At 38.6% G+C, this 12,421-nt stretch overlaps 1 protein-coding gene across 4 annotated transcripts in view; it reads right to left on the reverse strand.

Moving 5' to 3' along the window:
- Window positions 1-4,424: 4,424 nt before the first annotated feature.
- Window positions 4,425-12,421, reverse strand: part of RPS6KA3 (ribosomal protein S6 kinase A3) — a 120,211-nt gene continuing 112,214 nt past the window's right edge. For all 4 annotated transcript variants that reach the window (XM_040468270.1, XM_040468268.1, XM_040468267.1 and 1 more), the window contains 2 exons: window positions 11,147-11,287; window positions 4,425-9,855 (listed from right to left, as the gene is read on the reverse strand). In XM_040468270.1, coding sequence (XP_040324204.1) covers window positions 9,733-9,855; window positions 11,147-11,287 — 264 coding nt within the window. In that variant the 3' untranslated portion in view covers window positions 4,425-9,732. The remainder of the gene's footprint in view (window positions 9,856-11,146; window positions 11,288-12,421) is intronic.

Below are 12,421 nucleotides of genomic sequence, written 5' to 3' on the forward strand. Positions count from 1 at the left end.
GGCCAGGAATGCTAGTAAACGTCCTGCAGTGCACAGTACAGGCCCCCCACCCCCAAACACAGCATAGCCCAAAATACTAATAGAGCTGAGGATGAGAAACCAATGACATACATTTCTTACAGGGAAACCAAAAGACGATGGGCACTTAAAGTTCTGGGCTTCTCTTTCCATTTGCAATATTTTGCAATATTCACAATTGAGGATGAAGGATATCTATGAAATTTATTTAAATTTTGCTTCAAGGCCAAATGATTATGGACTTGGGCTTTGAAGTCAGAGCTGGGTTCAAATGCAACTCTGCAGCAATTTATTACTCTATGACTATGGACAAATTACTTAACCAATTTATAAGTCTCAGTGTCTCAGCTGTAAATTGGGTATAGGAATAGTACTTACCATATTGGGTTGCTGTGGGAATTAAATTGATATAATGTATCAATTTAGCAGTTGTGCCTAGCACATAGTAAGGAATCAGACTCCAAAGTATCTGAAAGTTCAAATATTTAAAAACCAAAAGTCCCTGCCAATTACTCAGTATAAAACCCCAAAGGAGAGAAAAAAATCAGGCTTCATTTTTCCATTATAGGATGGTTCCCACATTTGACTAAGCATCAGAATCACTTGAAAAGAGGTTAGACATAGGGACATCATAGGGGGAAACAGGTACTGAGCAGAGGACAAAGACCCTGAGTAGGAGCATGTTTGGCATATTCAAGAAGGCCAGTGTGGCTAGAACACAGTAAGCCAGGGGGAGTTGGGGCAGATGAAATCAGAGCGGGAAGGAGACCAGATCACTTGTTATAATCCTCAGTAGGTTTTGAACAGATCACTTCAGCTTCTTTACTAAGAATAGACTATAGGGGTGCCTGGGTGGATCAGTCAGTTAGACTTCAGCTCAGGTCATGATCTCATGGCTTGTGGGTTCAAGCCCCTTGTTGGTCTCTGTGCTGACAGCTCAGAGCCTGGAGCTTGCTTCGGATTGTATGTCTCCTGTCTCTCTGCCCCTCCCCTGCTCATGCTTTGTCTCTCTCTCTCAAAAATAAATAAAACATTAACAAAAAAGAAGAACAGACTGTAGAGGGGCAAGGGAAGAAATACACCATGCAGGATACTACTGCAATTGCCTTGGACTAGGGTATAAGGTTTCTTTGTGACATGATGAGAATGTTCCAAAATTACATTATGATAATGGTTACACAACTCTGTAAAACTATTAAAAAACAATAAATTATACTCTTTAAATGGGTGAACTTTATAATATTTAATTATATCAATAAAGCTGTTTAAAAAAAAAAGAACTGGGGGGTGCCTGGGTGGCTCAGTCAGTTAAGTGTCCGACTTCAGCTCAGGTCATGATCTCACAGTTTGTGAGATGGAGCCCCGTGTTGGGCTCTGTGCTGACAGCTCAGAGCCTGGAGCCTGCTTCAGATTCTGTGTCTCCTTCTTTCTCTGCCCCTCCCCCACCTGTGCTCTGTCTCTCTCTGCCTCTCAAAAATAAATAAATGTAAAAGAAAAATTAAAACAAAAGAACTGGGAAAATGGATCTGACCAAGGAGAAATGAAAGAATTGACAAATGGTACTGAGAGCTTAGTTGAGATCAGAAAACATAAACTTGCAGTGGTAGCAATTTGCAAAATTGTATGTTTTTTCCCAACAATACCAGTTACTGCTCAAGTACAGTATAAAAGCAAGGATGTAAGGAAGTTCAGGATGCTTCTGAGGTAGAAATTCATGTAACCAACTATAGGGCAATGAGGTTCAGCCTGGTAGTAGAGGAAAAAAAGAATTAGGATTCAGGGTAGGGTTGTGGGGAGAAGCCAAAGGTATAAAATTCAAATTCCTTAATGTGACTTATTATTTCTTTTTTTAAAATTTATTTCTGGGGCGCCTGGGTGGCGCAGTCGGTTAAGCGTCCGACTTCAGCCAGGTCACGATCTCGCGGTCCGTGAGTTCGAGCCCCGCATCGGGCTCTGGGCTGATGGCTCGGAGCCTGGAGCCTGTTTCCGATTCTGTGTCTCCCTCTCTCTCTGCCCCTCCCCCGTTCATGCTCTGTCTCTCTCTGTCCCAAAAAAATAAATAAACATTAAAAAAAATTTTTTTTAAATTTATTTCTATTTTTTTAATGTTTATTTTTGAGAGAGAGAGAGAGAGACATATTGTGAGTGGGCGAGGGGCAGAGAGAGAGGGAGACAGAATCCGAAGCAGGATCCAGGCCCTGAGCTGTCAGCACAGAGCCTGATGTGGGGCTCGAACTCATGAACTGCAAGATCATAATCTGAGCCAAAATCAAGAGTCTTAACATTTAACCTACTAAGCCATCCAGGCACCCCTGTAACATACTATTTCTAATGATTTGGCTCCTATCTCTTGAACCTTATATCTTCCTTATGTTTTAAATTCCATTCATACAGAACTTTTTATTTTCTTGACTGTCTCTTACTCTCTCTGTACATTCCATTCTACCCTTCCTTCCCCTTTTATGTTGCAGCATAATCATTGTTCTCTTAGAAGGTCTGCCCTGATCCTTAGGCAACTCTGCTATATACTCCTATAGCACCCTGCACTTCCTTCACCTAATTTTGCTAGTGTCAGTCAATTCTATTATTTTAGGGTGGAGTAACAAAATTTCCAGATCTACAAAGCTGCAGAAGAATGACCATGGCAAAAACTGCTGCTCCATGCTGGCTTTTCTGAGGAGCCATATGTTTCTCTAGATAACCTTGGTAGGCTGGCTAATGGATCCCAAAGATCTCCATGTCCTGATCCCTGGAAACTGAATATGTTATCCTACAATGGTAAAAGGAATTAAGGTTGCAGATGCAATTAATGTTGCTAGTCAGTTGACCTTCCCCTTGAGATGGGGAGATTATTCTGGATTAACTGAGGGGGTCAATCACATGAGTCCTTAAAAGTGAAGAAAAGGCAGAAGAGAGGAGTCAGAGAGATTCATGTGAAGATGACTCCACCCACTGTTGCTAGTTTTGAAGATGGAGGAAGGGGGTTACAAGGCAAGGAAGGCAGGTGGCCTTAAAAAACTGGAAAAGGCAAGGAAACAATTCTCCCCTGGAGCCTCCAGAAAGGAATTTGGCCTGTCCAACACCTTGGTGTTAGCCCAGTGAGACCCATATTTGGCTTCTGACCTACAGAACTGGAAGATAATAAATTTGCATTGTTTTAAGCCACTATGTTTGTGGTGATTTGTTACAGCAGCAGAAAACAAATACAGTAACATTCCCATGTTGCCTCTCTATAATGCCAAGTAGACCTTGAAGCTCTCCATCTTAACCTAAGTCCCTAAATTAATCCAAGTGGATAGTCCCTAAACTGTGTTTGGGGCTCTACTATGTCTTCCTCCAAATGCATATGTTGAAGCCCTTACCCCCTGTACCTTGGAGTTAAGCTCTTTAAAGAGGTAACTGAGTTAAAATGAGGCTGTTAGGGTGAGGCCTTAATGCAATATGACTGGTGTGCCTAAAAGAGGAAGAGACACCAGGAGTGGGATAACCACGTGAAGAGGCAGCAAGGGGATAGCCATCTGCAAGCCAAGAAGAGGCCTCAGGAGAACCCAACCCTGTTGGCACCTTGATCTTGGACTTCCAGACTCCAGAACTGTGAGAAAATAAATTTCTGTTGTTGAAGCCACCCAGTCTGTGGTATTTTGTTATGGGAACCTGAGCTACTAATAAATACACCATCATAATATTAAAAAAAAAAATACTAAAAATGTCACCTGGGAAGGAAAGGGCTGACTGTAGGCCTATAACCTATTCCCTCTCTACCAGGATTCAATGGCCTCAATCAAATTTCCTTTTATATGTGCCAATGATATTTACTAGCAGAAAGAAAATGAAAAGTCCTTATTTCTAAAATGCCTTTAGTAAGATACATTTGGTCTATAGAGATGGCTCATTGTAAAACTTGGAATTTATGGATTTATGAAGCATGGTTGGCTGGAGAATGGGGGCTCATCATTTGTACAATTAGGAATTAAAAAAAAGATGTTGCAAAACCAAATGATTTAAGCAATGTCTCCACATACATTGCTCAGAAGGAAACTTGTCCTTTAACTCTGAATCCAAAATGCACCATAATGAGAAAGAAAAAGGGTATTTTGGAGCTCAGTCTGATAATCTTGGACTTCTCCAAGAAAAGCTTGTTTCATCTGTGCCTGGTGATCACTCTGTATGCTTTGAATCATTACTCAAGTTTGGTATTGGGTAAGGTCTATGACTTAGGAGTCTGATGTGATACTCTTTGGGCTAACCAAGACTTTGCATACAAAAATCATTTTGCACTTATTAACTCAGAAACATTCCTCTTTTAAGTTCTATCAGTCCAATATGGACTGATACTATACTTTGGATAGAATTTGGCAATATGAAGGATTATCATATAATTGAAATAACCTGATAAATGACATACATGCATTTATTTGAAACTTTATTATATAAATTTTCATTTCTTTTAAAGATTACAAAACCTGTTCTGTGACAGGAATACAAGCAATATTGTTCCAGGATTATTCATGGATACATCTGAAAGAGCTTAGATTACACATTAATAGTATGATTTGAAAACTTCCCAGATTAAACTCTTAAGTAAAACAATTTAAAGTATTCAGTGATATTTAATCCTTTACAAGCATTTCATAATTATGGCAGCAGGTGCCAAGCATCTGATGTGATTTGACCACCGATAAAAGGTACAACACATAGGAACTCATGATAAGGTACCTTGGGCTTCTGGCATGCCTCACTAGAGAGAAACTAGTATAAAGTAAGATCATGTATAATAGTAGAAAAATACTTGTGATTTTTTTTCTTTTTAAAAACTGTTTAAGTAGATGCCCACCCCATTCCCACCCAAGGCCAGAAATGCAAATAATTACAACCCTTAGGCGTATACCTTCCCTTTTGCTCAGGGTAAGAGTTAAGATAAACCTAATACATGTACATAATTTTAAGAATTAAAACCTCATCACCCGCAATTAATAAGGATGCTAAGGAATGGCATATATATATATATATATATATATATATATATATATATATATATATATATAAAGCTTTAGATGGTAAACTACACTTAGGGAAACATAAACCAAAACCTTTATCCTTATGCCCTTGCTTTGTATTTAAAAGTTCTACTTTAAATACTTGTTTGAAAAACTCAGTATACAGTTCATTCAGTACTATAGTGATAATAGGAGTAAAGATTTTCACTTCCATTAGATAATGAACTAATCTACTTAGACTATTACAGAGACTTCTCCTCTCACATACGTTTACATATTTTGTATTCAAATGGTACATGCTCTCAAGAGGTTTTCTTGAGGTCTGCATCTCTGAATTTAGTCTCTAAATTTTCCTTTCCACTAATCTCTATTCAATGTCATATACTTTGCTAGTTGCGTTGAGAGAAGTCATGGACATTTAAACAGCTTATCATGCACTTCAAGGTTATATGGCAAAATAATGAGGAAAGTGCCTTAAGAGGTAGGAAGTAGACTCTCATCCCAACCCTTGGTATGCCCTGTTATGAACAGTTAAAAGACTAGAATCAAAGTGGTAAATGTGAGACTGATAGTAATACAAGGCTTAAGAAAATTAAGTCGACTTAATTACCAGAATTCTTTGAGAACACTCAGTCACATTGGAACCAGTTACAAGTCACCTGACCACAAAAAATACAGCAGTGTCAGAAGTACATAAAGCACACTGTAGATACAAATTTTTCTTGGCCATCCATATTTAGGTACTATAATTCTGTAGATTCTTCACTAGAAAAAGTGGTTAAACGTGGCTCTGCAGAATACCACAGTCGCAAGAAAGCAAATCTCATTCCTTCATTAATTGGTCTCCACCAATGGTCACTTGGGGAAACCAGCAAGATATAAGCAATCTGGAGGTGAAGAGAGGACTATTTTCACTAATTGAAATATAAATACTGAGTTAAGTCAACTTATCTGTGAATTAACTAAAACTCAAAGTATACATCTAGTTTGTGAGTCATAAGGAGTTGAAGCTTTTGGAGGGACAGAACTCTAGGACTAGAATTGGAACCTCTTGGTTTAAGCACCACGGGTCAACCATGGAACCCGTTGCATTTGTTAATCACTGAAAACAGACCTTTTCTAACCCTTCACATTCCTGAGATATCTGTCCTAATGCCTTCATAAATCTCACAAACACTTCATACTACATGAGAATTTTCTCTATAAAATACGGTAAAGCGAGCTGAAAAATGTTCATTTATAAAGGCCAGCAAGTAGCGAATTTCAAAGCCATGTTGAGATATATATTGCTGACTTCCATAGTGATTAAGTACATCTGTACCAAGGCTCCCAAATCTTGAATGCTTTTCTGCTCTTATCCCAGGCTGGACCCCTCAAGCCCCTTTCCAACCCAACCCATTCTGCCTACTCATGAAGCCGTTGCACCCCACTCCCCTTATAAGTCTTTCCTGTACTGAGGGTGCAGGGCACAGCAAACAGGCTAGCCCCACCTCCCATAATGTGTCCTGGCCCCAACAGCAACGACTTCTTAAAATTAGGTGAGAAACGGTTGATTCAAACCCATACTTTGCAGCCCCGGGCATGTGAAATGTGAATCTCTACTGCATACATATCACACCACTCACTAAATGGCTTTTCCCACACATTAACCTTGCAGCATCTTGATTCTGTGCATTGGCAAAATCACTACATTTTTGGATTTCTGGGGTTGCATGTGAACGAACAAATCCGCATCAAAACTGTTAAAGTTAAGGAAGGGTCTATTATTGTACTTAGAAAAAGGCATCTCTATAAATTAGAAGGAGCTGAAATGAGTTACATAAAAAATTAAAAGGACAAAACTTACCTTAATTTAACATCATCACTTGAAAGAGAAGATCTAAAACTCATGGTAGTGTAATCCATATTTTTCAGCGTGTGCTTGGCAAAGTTAAATGCAATCTTCAATTCTAGGTATTATTTTGGATTATAAGGTAAGAGGGGGGTTGTAAAAGTGGCCTGATAGTTTCGTTCCTTCTTTCACACTGAAATATCTTTAAGACTGAACTTAAACCTTTCTGGGAGAAGCCCTGGTAACCAGCAAAACTAACTGGTGAAGGGCCCAGAAGAAGTGGACTCAGAAATTAATGAAAAGGTAAACCCGGTACAAGCACTACATTTAGAGCACAATTGTTGGCCAACTTGCCTGTTTTAAGTCAAAGGCAATAGGAAACCCAGGACCACAGATGAAATAAATTAAGGTTATGAACTGCATTTTAGGCAAAAGCCTTCACTTCTGTGAACATATGACTTGATTTTCTCCAATAAAACTGGCAGCTGGAGTAGGCAAAGAAGGCAATATCTTTGAGAGCAATCAATTTGGCATTCATATACCAGTAGAGTAAATGTCCTAAGAACTATATATATATGATTTGAACAAGTCTGCTCCTGGTTGGGTGATAATATGAAGGGAAGGCAGCATGGTGTTACGAGGGTAAAAAACCAAACGAGAAGTCTTTGCTTTGGGTCTTAGGTTCTTTACATGCAACATGAGAAAGCTGGACTAGATAATTTATAAGGGTTTACACATTTACTTCTGGTTCTAAGATTATGATGGACAAAACACCTAAGCAATTATGGAATTGCAACAGTGTCCAAAATTTGCAAGTGTATCTTTTTTCTTTCCAGAGTTACATTAACATTTTAAAAGTGACAAGAATTTGGGATGGTCATAGTTTGAAATACTGAATAGAGAGAGAAAGGGAAAAAAAAGGTTTCTATCCAGGAAATGGGAAGCAGCTTTTGATAGTTAGCATTTGTATACTCAAAAATTAAAAAAAAAACACTTTCTCCTACTAGATCTTCTGATATCCTTCCTCCTATATGTTTTTTATTTAGAAGATAAACTTACATTTGATTTCGATGTGATAATCATTTTGTATCACTTAAGCAAAATTAACGTTACAGACTTTCCCTTTCTCTTTAGTTGCACAGAGGAGAAATTAAGAAATGATAAGTGGCTTCCAAGACATTTAACTAAAGTATGCTTTCTTGGATTTGTACTTTCAAGAGAAGATTTAAAGCTTCAGGCAGGAAAAAAAAAAACTTCTGATGTAAATGGCTTAGTACATGACTATGATCTGTTGGGTACATTTCTGATAAGGCTAAGCTAAATCACTTTCTCTTTGTTCATGTTTTTCATATTATAAATTGATGTATGGTAGATAGCTTGACCAAAATACAGGTAATAATGGATACAAAAGTTTCCTTAATTAAATGAAACTGTGAAAACTACCCAGATTAGATGTAGATAATGAATACTGTAATCGAAGCAGACCCAGTGACCACTATGAAAACTGATCAGTTCTGAAGTTAAAGGAAAAATTATAGGGCTATAAATCATCAGAAGGAATTCAGAAAACACTCAATGGTGAACATTCACTTAGCCTACCTTAGCTATGATTTCAGGTGAGAACAGATAATGTTTGATCAAGAATGTTTTATTCCCTCGAATAAGAAAGTTTAAATCCAATTTCATATAGAGGCTGGTGGCCTTTATTACATTCAAATTAGTGTTTAATATAGAGCATTGTAATGGGACAGAACTCATTATGATTTACCTTTTTTTTCCAAAAAAAGCATACTTTTCTTGCAGGTATACAAGAACATGTATCCTGTTATTCATAAGCGAAATTCTGCAACTTGATCTATTTAAACATGAAAGATCCAATGGGACTTGAATGACCTGTTGCTAAATTTTCCTTTGCCAATCTCTTCACCATAACTCTTAAAGGCCTGATGTATACTGGCAAAATCCCAAATTATATGCCAAATACTAAATATGGATACTATTCAAGATTAAAAGTGCAAGAACTACTTCCTCAACTAAGGAAAAAAGAACCCTAAGGAGTTGCAACGTATATGGACTAACTTCATAGTTGTACTCTTGATGTCATGCCACACACATGTGATAACTTTCTCTACCGTAACAGCTCTCTAGGTTAGTCTGACAAAGCACCTGACTTTAAGAAACAAACAAATGAACGAACCAGTGAAACAGACATGGGGAAAGATATGTACATTTTGGAAGTATTACATTCAACAGCTGTTCCACAATCTGGCCATTTTTAGGGCTGTCCAACAATACTGTTAATCCAGGTGAACTATTTAACCAGATTTAATAGTCAATTGATTAATAATAATAGATTCCAAGTTAAACAAAGCATGTATACATTAAAGAAAGCAGTACAGAAATGTACTGTATATGAACTGTTTACAAAAACATACAAAATGTTGGATGGCACAAGGGATACAGTGCTAATAGAAACGGATTGTTTAAGCTAAGTGCTTAACATAAACTGTCCATCCCTATAACTAACAAAGAATATTTCAGGGACATGAAATATTTCCTATAAAAATAATGCTATATGGTGTAGAGTACTTTATTCAGTGTATTTTTAGGTGGTATTCATATGTTCATTATTCTCATTGATTCAGTGAATATGTCTTCATCATGTTTCCATTTTCATTTCATCCGAAGCTCCAGGAAAATCTAACTTGCTAACAATCATTTAAAGCGAGAAGAGACGGAAGCAGGAGCAGCAGCAGGAGCAGCAGCATTATGGGTACCAGCTGGGACAGTGTGTGCTTGCAGGTGTCTCTCAGATATGTGCTACCTGTCGCCAGAACTTGTGCTATCAGCTTACACCATGGTACCAAATATCTCACTGAGGTCACTTCACAGGGCTGTGGAGGTGATTTTTTTAATACCTCTCCGCTGAGCAAGAGTAGAACGGCCTACTGGTTCCAAAACTGGCGACTGATTACGGTTTAAAGCAGAATACGTAGCTGCCATGGCACCCTGAAAACAGGAAAGAAAGGTCACAACACAAACGACAATGGGTAGTCACATGTACACAGAATATGAAATTGAGATTCCCCCCTCCCTATTTTCTTCATATGAAAATTTATATAGACTTAATAGGGCTCATAATGAAAACAACCACCCTGGTCAAACCCTCTGATTTACCTAAAGTTGAAGATGCAAATGTGGGTGCCTGAAATTATGGATGAGAAAGGACAGGGATGGTCTTATAACAAGCAGTCCTCACTTTTCTCAGGACTATTCAACTTGTTGTTTCTTTGCAATCCTTTAATGTGAGAGGTAGCAAAGCATGCTCTTTGGAACCTGTATTTTGCCACCACTGGTGACCTTAAAGTTTGTTTTGGGTTTTGCATAAGAAAGTAAAGTATAGAAAAAAATTAGGAAATGCTTAAGCTTATCTGAATGATAATTCAGAAATCATTCTTTTTTAAGATTTTTTTTAACATTTATTTTATTTTTGAGAGACAGAGACAGAGCACAAGCAGGAGAGGGGCAGAAGGAGAGGGAGACACAGAATCCGAAGCAGGCTCCAGGCTCTGAGCTGTCTGTCAGCACAGAGCCTGATGCGGGGCTTGAACTCATGAACTGTGAGATCATGACCTGAGCCGAAGTCAGACGCTTAACTGACTGAGCCACCCAGGCAACCCAGAAGTCATTCTTAAACTAGTTTTTTTTTTTAAATTTTTAAAAAATGTTTTTGTTTATTTTTGAGACAGAGAGAGACAGAGCACGAGCAGGGGAGGGGCAGAGAGAGAGGGGGACACAGAATCCAAAGCAGGCTCCAGGCTCTGAGCTGTCAGCACAGAGCCTGATGTGGGGCTCGAACTCACCGACTGTGCCACCCAGGCTCCCCTTAAACCAGTTTTATTGTGATATTTTGGTGTGTCTTGACTTTTCCTTTTCTTTTTTAACGTTTATTTATTATTGAGAGACAGAGAGACAGAGCACGAGCAGGGGAGGGGCAGAGAGAGGAGGAGACACAGAATCCAAAACAGGCTCCAGGCTCTGAGCTGTCAGCACAGAGCCCGACGAGGGGCTCGAATTCACAAACCATGAGATTGTGACCTGAGCTGAAGTCGGACGCTCAACCGACTGAGCCACCCAGGCACCGCGACTTTTTCTTTTCTAAAGCACTCACTATAAGGGAACTCCATTCGAGAAATGGAAACAGGATGAGGGAAAGGGAAAGGTGGTGCGGGCATGGAGAGGGTGGCTCAAAGTCTTCTGCAGAACATGTGGAAAAGAGTGCCTGAATAGGGACACTCACCTTGACTAGATGGGGTGCGTCCTGTCTATTTAGTTGGTATTGCGGCAGTTGGTCCCAGTGGACAATCCAAGGATGCCTGAGCACGAGGGCAGCCGTCAGTCTCTGATGAGGGTCCACATGAAGCATCTTTGACACCAGGTCCTGGGATGGGAAGAATAATAATAAGACAAATTTAAATCTTTCTGTTTGTTTTTCTATAGCCCTTGACGCTGGTCAGCATTCTTCCTTAGCTTCTATGACACTATTTTTTCCTGGTACCTAACCTTTGGGCTCAAAGCAATTTGGTCAACATGATAATTTCTTAAAAAAAAGAAAAAACAAAGAAACAAACAAACAAAAGCAAAAACCTAAGTCTCTGTTTTCTCTTCCCTTAGTTAACAGTAATTTTGGTGCATTACAAAGAGTAAATTTACCACATTTATGTATCTTGAAGTACTTTGGCTCTTTTTTTCATCTAGATATTCTGATTTTTCCATACCTTTGTAAGTTTATTTCTAAGTAATTTTTAGCTACAGACTTTTTTTGTGCTGCTGGTAATAATGAAAAACAGAATGTAACTGCCCCATAATATAAATTTAATTAGAGGGCTCCAAATGCCCCCTACAAAAGATTAGAGTTTTTTTTTTTTTTTTTTAAATAGGATCCATGTTCAATGCAGGGCTTGAACTCACGACCCTGAGATCAAGAACTGAGCCAACTGAGCCAACTACCAACTGAGCCAGCCAGGGGCCCCAGATTGGAGTTATTTTTATTTTTTCCCACTTCATAAGCAACTTATAGGCATTATAAAAAAAAATTAAGAACTACAGAGAAGCAAAAGAACATGAAGAACTCCCAGAATCCCATTCTTCAACAAGAGACAAATGCTATCTATCCAAATGCTTTCCTATGCTGAGGTATAGATCCATATAATTGCTAGTTTTATACTTTCAAAAATAACACAGTTATGATTTATAAAAGCCATCTCCAACTTGATTTTTCATTCCGAATGTATCTACTAAGTATCCACTGAAGGCCAGGTATCCTGCTAGGCATTGGGTATTTAGCAATGAATAAGATAAAATGAACTCTAACCTCATGAAGCTTTCAGCCCTGTGAGGGAGAGACAAAGAATCAATTACAAAGCAAACACTAAGTTCTTGGATGGGATGAATAAAGAGGTACAGTTGAACACAAAGAGATGCTTAACCTGAACAGGGTGCTGTGGCTTTGGAGTGACTTCCTTAGAGGAATGTGAGACCTGAAGGATGAGCAGGAGATGGATTAGAGAAGAGG

The sequence above is a fragment of the Herpailurus yagouaroundi genome, unplaced genomic scaffold, assembly GCF_014898765.1.
Source record: "Herpailurus yagouaroundi ecotype Mexico unplaced genomic scaffold, PumYag 67690, whole genome shotgun sequence".
NCBI classification, from domain to species: domain Eukaryota; kingdom Metazoa; phylum Chordata; class Mammalia; order Carnivora; family Felidae; genus Herpailurus; species Herpailurus yagouaroundi.